At 36.8% G+C, this 18299-nt stretch overlaps 2 protein-coding genes across 3 annotated transcripts in view; one reads left to right on the top strand and one right to left on the bottom strand.

Annotated features, from left to right (window-relative positions):
• The window catches only part of LOC140171855 (uncharacterized), a 384363-nt gene that overhangs the window by 89202 nt on the left and 276862 nt on the right, over window positions 1–18299 (bottom strand). The gene's annotated exons all lie outside the window — the stretch shown is intronic.
• Window positions 1–18299, top strand: part of LOC140172019 (uncharacterized) — a 57129-nt gene that overhangs the window by 9514 nt on the left and 29316 nt on the right. Inside the window, exons 2-9 of the mRNA XM_072195367.1 lie at window positions 4358–4681; window positions 9028–9185; window positions 11532–11661; window positions 13503–13669; window positions 14639–14765; window positions 15288–15451; window positions 16777–16903; window positions 18135–18297. Coding sequence (XP_072051468.1) covers window positions 4363–4681; window positions 9028–9185; window positions 11532–11661; window positions 13503–13669; window positions 14639–14765; window positions 15288–15451; window positions 16777–16903; window positions 18135–18297 — 1355 coding nt within the window. The 5' untranslated portion in view covers window positions 4358–4362. The remainder of the gene's footprint in view (window positions 1–4357; window positions 4682–9027; window positions 9186–11531; window positions 11662–13502; window positions 13670–14638; window positions 14766–15287; window positions 15452–16776; window positions 16904–18134; window positions 18298–18299) is intronic.

Raw genomic sequence — 18299 nt, 5'->3', positions numbered from 1 at the left:
ACATGGTATGGAGTTGGGTTTAGGGTTCTGTTTAGAATTTGGTTTAGGGATAATAGTTTAGAATTAAAATTAGGTTCAATATATTGGTTCGGTTTAGGGATACTGATTTAGGATTTAGGATAAGGGCTTAGTTCAGGATCAGTTTAACAGATTATGGATTATAGTTAACAATTTAGGTTAATGATTCAGTTTAGCATTTGTTTTACAGATTAGAATTCTTATCAATTTAGGATTAAGTTTAGGATTCAATGGTTTCTAAGAATTATGAATGGATTCAGTTTAGGATTAGGTTTAGGATTCAATGTAAAATTTGGGTTAGGGATAATGGTTTGAATTAAGAATGGGTTCAGTTTAGGATTCGGTTTAGTGTTGAGTTTAGAATTTGGTTTATGGATAATGGTTTAGAATTGAGATTGGGTTCAGTTTAGAATTAGGTTTAGGGTTCAGTTTAGAATTTGGTTTAGGGATAATTGTTTAGAATTAAGAATGGGTTCAGTTTAGGATTCAGTTTAGGATTCAATGTTAAATGTTAAATTTGGTTTAGGGATAATTGTTTAGGATTTGGTTTTAGGGTTGAGTTTAGAATTTGGTTTAGGGATAATGGTTTAGAATTGATATTGGGTTCAGTTTAGGATTAGGTTTAGGGTTCAGTTTAGAATTTGGTTTGGGGATAATGGTTTAGAATTGAGATTGAGTTCAGTTTCGAATATGGCTTAGGGATACTGATTTAGCATTTAGGATGAGGACCAGTTTTTATAGTTTAGAACTTTGGTTCAGTTTAGGATTAGATTTAGGATACAGCTTAGCATTTTGGATAATGGTTTAGCATTAGAATACTTAACAGTTTAGGATTTGTAGCCAGGTGGGAAAAGGGGAGCAGCTTCCCCCTGCGAGAAGTCTTGCCCCCTCTTGTCCCACCCCCGGATGCTGGTTGCCCTGATATTTAAGATTCTTAGGCCTTTCTTTTGTATTTTTAGCCCATTTTGACCATCTTCATCAAAGTTTTCTCCCCTTAAAAGTTGTTTTGCCTTCCTTTGCCCACCCTCTGAAAAAGTGCTGGCTACGCCATTGAGTTTATTATTTAGTTTAGTGATAATGGTTTAGCAGTAAAATACTTATTGGATAGGTTTAGGGATTAACATTGGCATTTTGGATTAGGATTCAATTTATTATTTGGTTTAGGGATAATGGTTTAGCAGTAAAATACTTATTGGATAGGTTTAGGGATTAACATTGGCATTTTGGATTAGGATTCAATTTATTATTTAGTTTAGTGATAATGGTTTAGCAGTAAAATACTTATTGGATAGGTTTAGGGATTAACATTGGCATTTTGGATTAGGATTCAATTTATTATTTGGTTTAGGGATAATGGTTTAGCAGTAAAATACTTATTGGATAGGTTTAGGGATTAACATTGGCATTTTGGATTAGGATTCAATTTATTATTTGGTTTAGGGATAATGGTTTAGCAGTAAAATACTTATTGGATAGGTTTAGGGATTAACATTGGCATTTTGGATTAGGATTCAATTTATTATTTGGTTTAGGGATAATGGTTTAGCAGTAAAATACTTATTGGATAGGTTTAGGGATTAACATTGGCATTTTGGATTAGGATTCAATTTATTATTTGGTTTAGGGATAATGGTTTAGCAGTAGAATACTTATTGGATAGGTTTAGGGATTAACATTGGCATTTTGGATTAGGATTCAATTTATTATTTGGTTTAGGGATAATGGTTTAGCAGTAAAATACTTATTGGATAGGTTTAGGGATTAACATTGGCATTTTGGATTAGGATTCAATTTATTATTTGGTTTAGGGATAATGGTTTAGCAGTAAAATACTTATTGGATAGGTTTAGGGATTAACATTGGCATTTTGGATTAGGATTCAATTTATTATTTGGTTTAGGGATAATGGTTTAGCAGTAGAATACTTATTGGATAGGTTTAGGGATTAACATTGGCATTTTGGATTAGGATTCAATTTAATATTTGGTTTAGGGATAATGTTTTAGCAGTAAAATACTTATTGGATAGGTTTAGGGATTAACATTGGCATTTTGGATTAGGATTCAATTTATTATTTGGTTTAGGGATAATGGTTTAGCAGTAGAATACTTATTGGATAGGTTTAGGGATTAACATTGGCATTTTGGATTAGGATTCAATTTATTATTTGGTTTAGGGATAATGTTTTAGCAGTAAAATACTTATTGGATAGGTTTAGGGATTAACATTGGCATTTTGGATTAGGATTCAATTTATTATTTGGTTTAGGGATAATGTTTTAGCAGTAAAATACTTATTGGATAGGTTTAGGGATTAACATTGGCATTTTGGATTAGGATTCAATTTATTATTTGGTTTAGGGATAATGTTTTAGCAGTAAAATACTTATTGGATAGGTTTAGGGATTAACATTGGCATTTTGGATTAGGATTCAATTTATTATTTGGTTTAGGGATAATGTTTTAGCAGTAAAATACTTATTGGATAGGTTTAGGGATTAACATTGGCATTTTGGATTAGGATTCAATTTATTATTTGGTTTAGGGATAATGTTTTAGCAGTAAAATACTTATTGGATAGGTTTAGGGATTAACATTGGCATTTTGGATTAGGATTCAATTTATTATTTGGTTTAGGGATAATGTTTTAGCAGTAAAATACTTATTGGATAGGTTTAGGGATTAACATTGGCATTTTGGATTAGGATTCAATTTATTATTTGGTTTAGGGATAATGTTTTAGCAGTAAAATACTTATTGGATAGGTTTAGGGATTAACATTGGCATTTTGGATTAGGATTCAATTTATTATTTGGTTTAGGGATAATGGTTTAGCAGTAGAATACTTATCGGAATATATTTAGGGATTATCATTGGCATTTTGGATTAGGGTTCAGTTTATTATTTGGTTTAGGGATAATGGTTTAGCAGTAGAATACTTATCGGATTATGTTTAGGGATTATCATTGGCATTTTGGATTAGGATTCAATTTATTATTAAGTTTAGTGATAATGGTTTAGCAGTAAAATGCTTATCGGATTAGGTTTAGGGATCAACATTGGGATTTTTTGATTAGAGTTCAATTTATTATTTGGTTTAGGGATAATGGTTTAGCAGTAGAATACATATCGGATTAAGTTAATGGATTAACATTGGCATTTTGGGTTAGAGTTCAGTTTATCATTTGGTTTAGGGATAATGGTTTAGCTGTAGAATACTTATTGGATTAGGATTATGGATTAACATTTTACATTTTGGATTAGGGTTCAGTTTATCATTTGGCGTAGGGATAATGGTTTAGCAGTAGAATACTTATCGGATTATGTTGAGGGATTAACATTGGCATTTTGGATTAGGGTTCAGTTATTTATTTTATTATTAAGTTTAGTGATAATGGTTTAGCAGTAAAATGCTTATTGGATTAGGTTTAGGGATTAACATTGGCATTTAGGTTCAGTTTATCATTTGGTTTAGGGATAATGGTTTAGCTATACAATACTGTAATCTTACCCTCACACAATGTTAACCCAACCAGTACCCCTTATTGTATGTAACCTTATTGACAGAACGATGTGCTTGTCGGCTGTTGCATGTGCCTCATTTCGCATTGTGGCTGGGGATGGGTGCCGGGCTCATCTGGGGTGGGGGTCGCTTTAGGTCATCCCGGGTGACATGGTTATGGAATGATCTCTGTATTAATAAGCCATGTAACGTGGGGATGATATGGAGTGGCCCCCGTTTGGGGTGGGTGTGGTGCTTGTTACCGGTTGTTGTGTGAGGTGGGACACATGTGGCGGCCGACGGGTGCATCCTTTTGATACGGATGTACACATATTTCATATGTAATGTTTTAACCTTTTGATGTATTTTGTTTGACCTCTGTACATGGAAAACAGTGTTTTTACACTGATTGGGTATCCCCAGGCTAAAGAAGATGTAATAAATAAATAAATAAACCTTACCATCACCCAATATTAACATGACCCATTACCCCCACAATACCTCTACATGTACCCTTACTTCTTCCCAAAGTCTAAACCTAACCCTAACTTCAATAATCTCTATCCTATTGTTAACCCTGCTCAAATTACATACTTCCTTTTTACCCCACTCATTTTTAATTACTACCTCTAAATTCCACCCTAACTTTGCTTTTAAATGACAAACAAGAGTGAAATATTGACGAGAATCCATGTACGATGAGAAAACATGCAGAAAGGGTTTACAAATCTGGATTTTCTTTCTCTGTATTAATAGAAACATAAAGTAGGCCTACATAAAAGGTCTACAGCGGTGTTAATTTAACAGTGATATCTGTTTTTATTATCTATTTCTTCAGGCATTATGGCACAAGACAAGCAGGAAATCATTCAAGAAATTCTGACAGATGCCTTGGAGGTCCTTTGTGATGAATTACAAGATCCCAAGCCAGTACTACGGGCTTTGAAATCCAGGCGAGCTATTACCAAAGACGAATATGAAACCATAGGAAAAGTAGAAGGTGCAGAAAATCAAGTTGAAGAGCTCCTTAGCATACTAGAGGGAAAACCTGCTTCATCTTATGAAACATTTGTGCAGGTACTGCATGATAAGGCCAATGATCTGTGGCAGAAGGTGAAGGACATTGAAACTAAGCATCAATATGATAGGGATGCAATACCAGGTTAGTACATTATTGTGAAACTATTATTTGTAATAGAGTTCAACAGGTTTCAACAATAGTGCCTTTTGTTTAAAACCAAGTACCAAAACATCTCTTATTTGCTAGATTTCATTAAAGATTATAGCTAAAGCTTTGAAAACTACCTCCTTGATAAGACCGGCTGCAACGCGTCACACTGCACCTTTGATTAGGCCTATAAGCTTCATCCAAAAATGTTTCCATGAGAGCTAGCATAGATTCAATCTTTATTTTATTTATGAGTTGAAGATGTTGCTAATTTTCTCCGTTTATGTTGAATCAGTTTTGAATTGTATTAATTGCATAAATTTTGTTTTATTTTGTCCCCACCATCAATATTACATGGGGTCTTTTATTTATGGGTGGTGGAAATACCATCTGAATGCAAATGACTGATTGAGTTCAAGCATATGTTGGATGGTACAGTGTACAATGTACTGGGGCTGCACAGTTTATTGTCAAACTGTTTACATAGGTTTGCATGCTCCCAACTATGTCAAACTATGTCACCATGTTCAAACCCCCACTAATCATGCTAATAAACTGACTCCACAACCTCTGAGCCTGCAAGAAGAAGAGCATTCATGTTGTGAACCCGAAACCTAATTGGAAGGAATGATGGACCTCCTACAGCAGGGAGAATACCATCCCAAGCCCCAAATAGAAGGGCCTGCTGCTGGTAAACCTGGTGGGAGTAAAAAATAGTAGACCTTATAAAATGTAATGTAAGGACACTTCACCAAGAGGGAAACTTAGATTACCTGCAATGGGAAATACTTTGATTTCAGAAACCCACTAGTGTGACTCAGGGGAGTTAAGAACTTTTTTGTTGTATTTCTAGTAACTTGATACCTTTTTTTAAATTTTTAATGTGTACATCTTGTGTAAATGTTAATTATGATGTTTGTATATATTATAATGTACTTTGTATGAGGGCCTGCTTGGAAAGCAGTGCTTGTCACTGAAGCTGTTTTACCCTCAATAAAGAAAGATTTCTATCTATCTATGGGTATCAAATAATGTGTTCAGGAAATGATTCCACCCACAGAAAAGGAGCTGATATCATCCTCAACAAGACAGCTCAGTGATCACTAATGGGTTATATCTTATAACCCGATCTCAGAGAGACTGATATCAGCCAGAATTTGTACACAAATTGGTGCAGTGACAATTATTCAAGTGTACGCTACAATTTCTACAATGTGCACAAAATGACCTGTATATTTCTAACACCTTCAAGCAGAATCTCTTTTCTTTCATCACATATTTTGATGAGTACATCTGCTGTAAGCCAAAGCTTTTGTGGCTTTGGTTTCTAATTGTGGCCGTGCACATTTTCAGATGTTTCCTTGAAGCTTTGTTTGAGTCCCATAGGTCTGAGCTTGAAGTTGTCAAGTACCAATTGGTGGTCGGAACCTGTGTCTACGCTGGGAAAACTTCTAGCCATAGAAATACTGCTTTTCCACCTTTGCTTTATCAAGATGAAATCAATCTTGTACTTAGTTTTGACATTTGGCGATGTAACATTATGATTTACAGAGGAGGATTCTCTCATTTTTTGTCAAAATTCTGATTTGTACATGATTGTAATGTACTTTAATAAACTCATACCCTACAAATCAAGGCTTTAGGTGCTGTACACTGTATGCACATGGCATAAAAGATGGTCATAACACATCAAAAGGACTAACCTCAGTTATGTTCTATGGAGTGGCATGCATTGGCAACATAGGTGCTGGAAGTAAATAGCGGTTTTCTTTGTTTAATTGCCTCATTTGTTTGGGTCAAAATTAAAAAGGGACATTATCTGACAGTGAAAACTAAACATTTTTGGGAAAAAGTACAAATCTTTTTCTTATGCTTGCTTACTTACTTGCTTAAAGCCATATTATAACATTTTCAAACAAAATAGATTAGCATTTCTTTGCCATAAAATGTTAGCTTTTACTGTCAGATATATCCCTTTTATTTTTGAGCGAACAACTACGGCAAAGCAAAGAAAATTGGAATTTATTTCCAGCGCATATCGCCATATCGTACCACTCCTTCGGTCATGTTGTGGTACGACCCTTTGTTGTGTATATCACCGTCCATACGCCGTAATGCGTACTGTGTGTTATGAACATCGTGTATGCGTTCGACTAATAATTCCATCGTAATAATAAAGCGCCGGCGTTTTATTCAAAATCTCAGATTTTGGCAAAACTACAGCACCTAGAGTCTTGATTTTTGCAGGGTATATTGGTTTAATAAAGTACAATTTAATCGTGTAAAAAAGGAATTTTAAAAATTCAGTGAGGCGTCTTCCTCAGCAAATGTTATAATATGGCTTTAATTCGAGTGGTGTCTTTGAACTGTGATGGTTTTCCACAACTTCATGTCCTCCATTGCTGTCTTGGAGTCTGCTGTCTCCAGTCAAGTGTCATCTTCCAGAATGTCAATGTAGGTCAGAGCAGGTCTTCCTGGTTTCCGCCTCCCATCATGCTTGGGTATCCAATGAACCATTTTTGATGCGGGCTCCTCACTTCTGGAACAGTGGCCAGCCAACCGGATTCTTCTTTCCCTGATCTTGTGGCTTATAGAAATAAAACATATTACTTTAAGGGGTTGGATAGCAATTTTTGCACAGTATATATTTTCTGTGGGCACCTGAGAGCCCATCAGACTCAACAAATTGCATTCTGAATATGAGGAATATCCTTCTGATATCAAATAATTTTGATTTTTTGAAATTTGTGATATAATACACATTTTATGGCAAATTATTAAAATTGATATTTTTTATATATTTTCGATATTTAACAGTCCTCGAGGTAAACTTTATAATTCTAGTGATATGTGCGGTTTTTAATAGCTTGTCTATTCAAAAGCGTTTTTGGCTTCATGGGGCCTCCCCTTTTTGGGTTAGTTTTGGCTGGGTTTTTTCTTGCTGTTTCGGGGGAGGGGAGTAAGGCATCCTGTTTAATTGTCCCAGCCCCAGCCATATCAGTAATGTCACCCTTGTGAGGTAGTAACTGCGGCGGGGTTTATTATTTTTCCATCAGTGATTTTGATTGGCTGCCTTACGACTTGGCCTGGCTCAGGCCAATCGGATCTCGAGTTAGCGAGCGTCCGGTTTTTCGCGCTTTTTGTTCCTTCCCTCCTCACTTTTTCGGCTGAAGTGGTCAAGTTCGTTTGAAAATCCCTCCCAACCCACCCAGTTATGTAGCTGGGGAGGGTTTGGTGGGTCGTCCCCAACGGGTGGTGTCTGGGGCAGCTGGTCAGGTCTTTGCGCAGACCCCGTTCCGGATGTGGGGGTGGGCTGGCAAGATATCTTGCAGCTTTGCGCTCAGTCGGGTACGGCATGTTTTTCAGGGGGATCAGGGTCTGGACGTTTTCTTTTTTGTTTGTTTCAATGGTCGTGTCCGAAAATATTTGGAGGTGTGGTGCCCCAGGTGGGATCCACCATCCAAATCATCAAATAATATGTCCAGACTCCGTCCCCACCTTTTGGTTCCCCATCAATGGGAAATTTGTGTAGATATTCCTACATGTGTGTGCATCAGTGTGGTGCTCTGACCGCTTCAGCTATTTCCGCAAATCCAAAATAAAAAAAGTAAATTGGGTAGTAACAAATTCCGCGGTGTGCTGTGTTTTTTCTCGTTGTGCACGTAGCCTAAGACCCTCTGAGGACAAGTACTTAAAGTATATGTAGCTGGAAGGAAAAGCCATCCATTGTTTAAAAACTTTGACCTTTCGTATTGAGGATATACATTTTTCCCCCAAAAGATCTAATTTTTTTTTTAAATATAACTACAGTATAATATGTTGTTAATGATATTTTCCATCATTACTTGCAAAGACTATACTACTTAACTTGTACCTCTAGCAAATTATCCTTTTCTCTTTCCGTCCCTTTTTCTCTGTCTTGCATTCTCAATTTTGCTATCTATATCTCTCTATCTCTCATTTTATTGATCAAAGTTTCAGAGACTGCCTTTTGAGACCAACAAGAGTAATCGCTCTCTACTGCTCTCCTTATATCTGATATAGGAGAGTGATTTTTAGCCCTCTTTAGTTGACCATTACATTCTATTGTAAATGCTCTAAACAGCTCTCCTTGAAGGCTCCACAAGAGCTATTTATTGCTCTCTTGCAAATTCCAAAAGTCAGTCCCCGAGGTTTCATTTTTATTCGAATTGCCTAATAGTGTAAATCCAAGTTATTTTATGAGTTTCAAAAATCACTGACCGACCCTCATACCAAGGTATTTCTGTCTGCAACAACAAACAAGCAATATATTTTTGTTATGTCTAATTTTGTCTCTCCATTATTCATCATACATACAGATATCTCTGATGATGCACCAGGCAAACCCAGTGTTGAAAACAAGGGTGTAAAGATGATTCATATCACGTGGTCACCATCTATTGAATCGCCTGCTACAGGATATGTGATTGAGAAACTGGATGTAAAAGCAGCCAAATGGGTTCAGGTTGCTGACAAGGTAGGCTTTTCTTAGAACTTGCATAATGATAACTACATGCTGAGTGTAGCTTTGTGCTTCAGTGTGATCAAGCAAATGAGTTGTTCATCAGGTAAAATCAAAATTTACTTTTCTATTCAATATACATGTACCGTAAACGTTCACCTAATGGCGCTATGGGCTCCCTTGACATAACTGTTATTTTAGACACAAACTAAAAGTACCCTCCCACAAATATCCCACCAGCAAATAAGGGCACATACCCTTAAGTTTTGTTGGGATTTTTAGAAGAAGGAGCTCTCTATTTGTACATGAAATTTCCTCCAAGGCAAAGGAGTCCAGGTGCGCCATTAGGCGAACGTTTACGGTATATGCTATTTTCATACCTTTATTGAAATCTTATTAAATGTGTCTTTGTTAGAGCTTTACTTCAAGGAACTCCATCGCAATCAAAATCAAATACATAGGTTGTATTAATTTGACAGGAATTGTTACATAAAATGGGTCGAAATTCATTAAATTATGTCAAAATGTAATGTAAACTTTTTTTCAGATTTTGACATAATATTTTTTCCCGCCTTATATAAGGTGAACAAACTTAAGCATGATCACATCATCCGTCAATTGTAGCTACTAGGACATGAATCAATAAAAAGAACTGTGGTTGAGTTTGGGAACTTCATAGTTAAAGAGAATATGTCGAGTAATTTTGATAAAGAGTTCACAATATCACCAAGAAAACTATGTTAAGGTTAGAGTAAAGGGAGAACATGGACCTTTTTCTGACTTCATTATTTCTTAAGTTTACTTCTAAAGTATATAAACTATATTTTTGTAAAGGAAATGAGTCAAGGGATCCTATGGTAACATAGAACAACATTGTAAGGAACTCTAGAGAAGCTTAGTATGGGTTGATCTGGCATCCTTGATACCATTTCAAATACCTCCCGAGACTGCAATTATAAGTTGTCTGGTTGAGGGATGCCTTGCCTTTTCAGCCAGGGAGGCAGTCTGTTGAGAAAGTGCTGCTGCAGTGAAGCACTTGACGAAAAAGGTGACATGCAGCCAGATGGAGTCTTTGTCTTCGTACGAGGCACTGTTGATCTGTCCGAGTTCCTATAAGGTCTCTCTTGTTCCCCTTCCCACACCAGAATGGTGAGTAGATGAGGGAACCATATCTGCTTCATGCTTTGGCCAATCAGCTATCCTGTTGTCCACTCCTGGCAGAATATCGGCCTGGAGAGTGATCCTGTGGCAGTGAACACAGGTCAGCAGCTGCACTGACAGGGCATAGAGAGTGACTGCATGTCTCCACTTGGTGATTGATATACATCACCACTTTTTTTTGGGGTAGTTAGTTAGGGTTGAAATTTTCTTTTGGAGTGTTGAGTTGCTGGGCATCATAACAGAGAGGTTGTTGCACTGCACCTTGACAACTTGTCCCGTGTCCTTCGTAAGCAGTCTTTGTAATCTGACTCCATAAACCAAGTTGGATGTCATCCCAGTGATCCCTCACACCACTACCACTCTTCAATGTATCTGTACCGAGGGTACCAGGTGGGGTAGGCATGGAGAAGATGATTCCTGTCTGAATGTTCTGTTGTTACTATTATAGACTTTGGAGTGGTTAGGTGGAGTTAATGGGTCAGAATGTGAAGTTGTTGACTCTCATTCCTAGGAAACATAGAGGGAGCCCGGAGAGGGAGAGGTGCGCAATCAGCCCTACAAGTCTCATCCACAGTATGGCTTGAGTATGAGACTAGTATTTTGTCTCACATGCGAGTACAAAATGGGCACAGGTACATAGTGATGTGACTGTGATCTGCTACTCTGTTGGAGCTACCTTTCCCATGTAGCAAAGTTGAGATCTGCTCTCAAAAACTGCAGTTGTTGCAACTTGTTGGCTTTGAGACAAGATGGAATTTGTGTCGTTGCTGACCATGCAGTCCCATGGAATTGACCATCTGGCAGAGTTCCTGAATCCGTATGCTGGCGTGTAGCTGCTATATAGGTCCAAGAAGACCTGTAACTCTCACTTTGTATGCTGAAAAGAGAAATGTACCATGTACGTCTCTTATGGGCAATTCCATGATAACTTGCATACACTTTTTTTGTGCATTCTCTTTTAGTCCAAGAACTGTGGTTTTGATATTTATTAGCCTTGCTGCTTCATTTTTTGTGGTAAGAAACACAGCATACAAGGCTTTGACCTAATGGTATTGAAAGCGCTGAATGTTCTCTACTTGAGCAAGACACTGATGAGAAAATCGGTAACTCACATTCTGTGTTCAGAAATTCATACATATACATTACTTGACTTCTTAGTGTACTAGTAATTATATATGTCTATATTTGCTTGTATTCCAGGTGACTGCTACTTCTTATGACACCAATGATGATATAACAGGAGGTATACAATATCAATATCGAGTCGTTGGTGTAAATAAGGAAGGTGTTCGCAAACCAAGTGAACTATCAGATGTCATTGTTCCATATGGTAAGAAATTATTTATTGAACAATCACCTAATTCCGATATGCTAATTAGGCCTAACTATCCTAAATACTTTGACCTTTGTTTGAGGTTTGGGGTGATGTGAATTTACTGACTCCTCTGAATTCAGAAACCCGGTCTGTGAAATCACACACCCAGAATGGCCCAGGTCTATGATTTCACAGACTTTTCACTTGTTTCAATGTTGGCAGCAAATAAAACACTTAGGCAGTCTGTTTGGTACATTAGATAATCAATGAGCTTTTTTGCTTCAAATTCGTCTATGCAAATTAAAATTCTGTCTGTGCAATTTATTTAAGCAGATCAAAATGACACAATAAAGCAGAAATATCCAAAAAACTTGCAGCATAACTTATATTTCATTGTTTTTTAAAGATATTATGTTGTTGTAGCACAAAGAAAATGTTCAAACCACAACAATATAAATGACAGCATGTAAGCACCTTGAAACAAAACTAGCTGAAAATGCAGAAAGAAGTTAGTAATAGTATTTGAATTCACAGACGGTCTGTGAATTTAGAAGAGTCTTTGAATTCACAGTGCCCCCGAAGTGAATGACCCGTCTAATGACCGTGCTTAGATGTTAAGTTACTACATACTTTATGCTGATTCGCAGTCCTAACATGAGCAGTGTGAGTGATGCCCAGGAGAGATGTACAATAAAGAGATGACACTACAGTGAGCCAATTGATCAAAACTGATTGGTCCAAAGCTAGTATGACCTAACCAGACAGAGTGTTATTAAATATTCTTAATCAATGTCAGAAGAACATGCAATCAAACTTAACACAAGAAAAACATGTTATCCCTCCAAGTTAATTCAAATTATAAAACACGTACATGTAAGTTAGAAGAAATCATGGAATCTGTGATCCACTTTGTAAGGAAAAAACTCTGAAGATTTTGTAATTTATTACCAATGTTCATTGACTATGCAAGGGAGATAATGCAAAAAGCTGTAAAAGTGTATAGTACACAGCGTCATCATCCCTATATCTTCATGTCAAAATTTTTTTTTTTTTCAAAAGCTACGCATGGCGATTTTGTTCGAGATAGGCCGAGCGACTCAGGCTAAGCATATCATTTAAACGATATGAGATACCGCAGAGTTTCCATTCTACACGTTTTTGCGATCTGCGCATGTTTAGTACCCCATATAATGTTGCCATTACAAGAAAATTCGGTTTGTTGTCGGGTAAAACCCAGGTTTTGTCTTCAATACACTAATTAGAAATTCAATACACTCATCGGCGATTGCTGTTTTCTTTAAACATATATTTTACTGCATTTTCACAGTTTTTGTTTTTAAATTGTATGTTAAAAATGTGATATATTCAACTGTTTGAGAATTATAATCATATGAAAGGAACCAGATCCACGTGCTGTATAGAATATTAAATCACAAGTCTATAATACAATGCACCATATCGAGACACTATGCAACTTTCTTTATCTGCGTCAATAATAGAATATTGATTTAAATAGAATTGAATATATCTCTGCATTTTGAGTTTATATTTCATCACTGAGCGATCTAGCGATCGATTTCTAGCCAATCAGATAGGACTCCTTTTCTTGCGTTTGGTGAAATACCAATCGCCCGTTGCTCACCAACGGAGTATTAAGACGCGATTCATTGCAGGGGAAAAATATTTATAATACAGGGTGTTGACACTGTGTAGTATTACTAGAAACACCAAATATGATGATTATATGTTAATTGCAAGAAATTCAATTTCAATCGTATGTGCAGGCTATGACAATCATCACTTTTAAAGCCTTCTTTATTATAATAGACTTTAAAATGTTGTATCCAATGTTCTAGATTTACCCAGCAAACCTGGCAAGCCAGAAGGGGAGATTGTAGGGACGACTGGCATCAAGATCACTTGGTCAGCTCCTGAACATGACAGAGGTGCTGCTGTAACAGGATATGTAATAGAACAAAGTCTCGAGAACACTGAAAAGTGGGAAAGAGTCATCAAGGAGAAGGTCAGTGTTAATGTTAATCAAAATGTTAAATCAGCCTGTAGTCCTATCAAGACCAGAATAACTCTGGGCAAAATGTTTTGTTGTTATTCTTCTAGTCAGATGGGTAGGAGAGGGAGGGAACCAAACTATTTTGTATTGATACTTTTTTCACCCTATCAATATGTTAAGTATGTGATTAGACTGTTTGTCATTGGGCAAACCCAATCCATTAATATGTTGCATTATGTGATTGGACTGTCATAGTGGGTAGGTAGCTAAGTTACATGTATATCTTTGGGACTATATATGACCATTCTAATGTAGCTAGGGGCAAGGGAAGCAGTTAGATGGGCAAACCCAAGCAATTAATATGTTGTATTGTGATTGGACTGTCGTAGTGTACAGGCAGCTAAGTTACATGTATATTTTTGGGACTATATGACCATTCTAATGTAGTTATAGGGGCAAGGGAAGCAGTTAGATGGGCAAACCCAAGCCATTAATATGTTGTATTATGTGATTGGACTGTCATAGTGGGTAGGTAGCTAAGTTACATGTAGGCTATATCTTTGGGACTATATATATGACCATTCTAATGTAGTTAGGGGCAAGGGAAGCAGTTAGATGGGCAAACCCAAGCCATTAATATGTTGTATTATGTGATTGGACTGTCGTAGTGGGCAGGCAGCTAAGTTACATGTATATTTTTGGGACTATATATGACCATTCTAATGTAGTTAGGGGCAAGGGAAGCAATTAGATGGGCAAACCCAAGCCATTAATATGTTGTATTATGTGATTTGACTGTCATAGTGAGCAGGTAGCAATGTTATATTATTGGGACTATAATACATGTATACAATCACTCAGTCCAATTCAGCTAGTTGCTGGGGAGGCATAGAGGGAATCAGTTGGATGTGCAAACCATAGCCACTAATTTACTTATTTTACCTAAGTGCAAGAATGGGATGTTCTTTTTAATTTGTGCAGGTAACTGGAACTAATCATCATGTCCCAGACCTGGAGTTAGGCAAAAGATACCAATTCCGGGTGTTGGCTGAAAACTTAGCAGGTCTTGGTGAGCCTAGTGCACCAACTGAAACCATTACACTTCCTGGTAAGAGCTATATACTTTCAAATCTGTACATTTCATGATGAGATTATAGAAAGATAGTCGGTTTATGGTTGAGTTAGCCGGTAATTCTTGATGCTGGTGGAACACTCGGCATACTTGTAACTCTGTGACAAATATGCGGGCGTATAACACTATCCAAAAGATTGCATGCATGCGTGGATGCGCCTTACACTACTTACACACTTAGTACACTACATGGAATGCTACAGGTACGTTCCACCAAAGCCAAGAATTGTTTGTAATATCTATAGTTCTGTGTAACTGTATAATAATTGTATGATATGATTAAATCTCACCTTATTTGATACAATATGTTAATATGCTATGCAGCTCATTATATCAGTTATCTATGGATTTCAGCTAGGTATATGCAAGTCTGCGCTGTCTTCTTATATAAGAAATGCTCTGTTGCTAAACTTATTATATATGAGATATGTAAATGTTGCAAATCATATATGTTGCTGTCAAACTGATCAAGTCAACCTCTTTCTTAATCATCCATAGACAAACCTGATGCACCTGAAAAACTGCAAGTTGCCAGCCAAGATATTAGGCATATTTCTGTCACCTGGTCACCACCTGCCAGGGATGGAGGGTCTCCTGTTACCGGATACGTCATTGAAATGAAGAAAGGAGCTGATGAAGAATGGGTTGAAATTGGTGATAAGGTAGGTTTTCATTAAGTGTCTCATGACAATTACTTTGACCTGGTAATTACTTTAGTCAAGTTAGCTCAATCAATAAGGTGTTCGACTATGGAACAAGAGGTTGCGGGTTCAAACCCTATTTGTAGAAAAATTGAGTTAGCTTGAAATTTCTCTGGACAAGGAACTTAATTACTGCTTATTGTCTCATTTTTACCCATACAAAACTTGGAGATCTGGCAGCGAATGATGGCCCATGACTCGGGGGCAACTTGTATACAGATTTTTATCCCGGCACTAAAAAATGGGGGGTCTTTTTTCCTTTCTAAAAGGGTAGCAAAAACTACAAAAAATTGGAAATACCTTCCCTCACATGCCAAAAACACTTTGCATCAGCTTTCCTGGGTCTATTTCAATATGAAAATAACACTTATTTAAATAAACACTTGAGTGTCAGAGTGAGTAAATGGGTGTTGTGGAGTAAAGGGGTATCAGGGTGTGTTAAGAGTATCATTGTTTGTTTAGGGTATCATGATGGTTTAAGGGATGTTATGTTATGTTATGGGGTGTCATGGTGGTGGGCTAAGGGTGTCAGGTTGGTTTGAAGAGGTGTCATAGTGGGTTAAAGGGTGTCACAGTGGGTTAAGGTGATATCATGGCCAAACAGGGCATTATGCCCTGAGGATATGATGGGAGTAGTCATAGGTATATATGTGACCATCCATCTCAAACCGCTCGTAAAGTCGGCAAATTGTATTTCGACTTACAGTGCAAAATATGCATAGAGGTTGTATTCATATGTCCCTAATATTTGTCCGACATATTTCTCATTTTAGTCCAGTCAGTCAAACACCAATCTTTAATCCTATTGTTGAAGAGGATAATAAGCTTATACTTATGTATAGCATTAGTAAAAAGCTAAAGTCTTTGTTTGCTTTGGCTAAATCCTGTTCAAGTGGTGGGTTAACCAACAATTAACAATGAGAGGACATTCCTGAACCTCGTTCAGTTGGGGATGATTTGAAGTGACCGCCAATTTTGACCATTTGATATTTAATACCAGCAATGTGGAAAAAAAGAAATAATGTAGTGCTAAAATAATGTACCCTTTTCTGAAGGAGCAAAGTTTAACAAGTTATAACTCGGTTCTGGATATCGTTTGAAGTCAAATGATATATCATTGTAAAGCTTATGATATATATTTTCTAAACACGGAAGAAAACAAATTTGACCAGGGGCCGACTTTACGAGCGTTTCGACCTGGACGGTCACATATGTGTTTGCCCAAATACAGCTGTAGTCTTAATTCACTACTTATAAATATTTGTGTATTGTTATGTGTTCATTAGGTCACTGAGCTTAGTTATACCGTAGAAGATCTCGAGGCTGACACACAGTACCAATTCCATGTGTATGCTGAGAACGTGGTAGGGCGCAGTGACCCAAGTCAACCATCGGAAATCATTACCATTGAAGGTGAGGTTTCTATTCATTGCTCAACATTCTACAGAAATGTGCATAGCATAAGAGAGAATTCAAATGTTAATTATATTTTTCTTGAATTATAGTAAGAGCTGTAAATGTGCTTTTATAGTTAGTTCCAAATTAGAAGATAAATGATATATAAATGCAGGGCCTCCTTGGAGATCAGTACCAGTTACTGAAGGGGCAACACTGTAATTTGCGATAAAAGGGTAGCACTTCTGCAAAGGAAACCAACTAAATGAAACAGTTTATGGTATAATATGATAACATTTATTTGCAATGTAAATTCTTCAAAACAATTGTATGTGATCATAAAAATGATTATTTATAGTGCAGCTAATCTTGGAGATGGTTCCTGAGCTAATTTCAAAAGTGAGGCATGTATGCTAGTGTGTTGTGTGATATTGCTTTCATGTTTCCCTTCACATTTTCACAACACTGATGAGTGCACTGTCAGTAGCACCAAGAAGTGATTATGGGTTAGCAAATCATATAGCATAGATATGAAAAATAGTCAAAGATGGTGGCTGCAAGAGAGTGCATTATGGATAATGTGCATTGGAGATAAACCAGCCAGAGTGAGCTTGATTTTGTAGAAATATGCTTTGCCCGTTTCCTTGCATATTATTTTGTCTTGATGTCTTGCATAAGCATACGCCTATAAGAAATTAAAATTGGTTGAGATGAGCCATGTAGAACTGTCAATTTTGATATATTATGTTAATGATGAAAGGTAATATTCCCTAAAAGTTGAAGTTCATTCACACAGTCATCTGTGGAGTAAGTGTGATCATTTATATTTTGTCAATTAACCCATTTGTACCGGAAATCAAAATTCTGAGCATGCGTGGCTGATTTTGCAAAGACTTATTCAAGAGATCCAGCCATATTTTCAGGCTGGCACACGTACAGTACATAATTAGACCACCTTGTTGTCTGCTCCGGCCAAGATAATAAACTTGATTATGACCTCTTGTTTTCTTGCCAGAATATCGGTCAAATGGGTGAATTTATACTGGGGGCAGTTCATAGAAAATGTAATAACATAAACAGAATAAGTCTTACATTAAGTTTTATTTTCTTTAAACTACAAAAATGCAAGTTATAACATTGGAAAGACTTGACAGGAGTCTAATAGAGTAAGTGTGTTTAGCATTAAGCCATTACTGTAGCACTTATTTATATGCATCTGTGAAATAACCTCTTCACCATATTTTGCCAGATGAAACACCTCTAGAAATCAGACTAAGAGGAGAAGGTGCATTAGCTGCATATTTGGAAGCATCTAAGAAAGGAACAAAAGAAATTCGGAGCATAAGACTGATGCTGGTTGGTCAGGAGAGGGTGGGCAAGACGAGTTTGGTGAAAGCATTTATGAATGATGAGT

The sequence above is a fragment of the Amphiura filiformis genome, chromosome 15 (genome assembly GCF_039555335.1).
Source record: "Amphiura filiformis chromosome 15, Afil_fr2py, whole genome shotgun sequence".
Classification (NCBI taxonomy): domain Eukaryota; kingdom Metazoa; phylum Echinodermata; class Ophiuroidea; order Amphilepidida; family Amphiuridae; genus Amphiura; species Amphiura filiformis.
The sequence above is the reverse complement of the archived record's forward strand: the minus strand, read 5'-3'. Positions and strand labels throughout refer to the sequence as shown.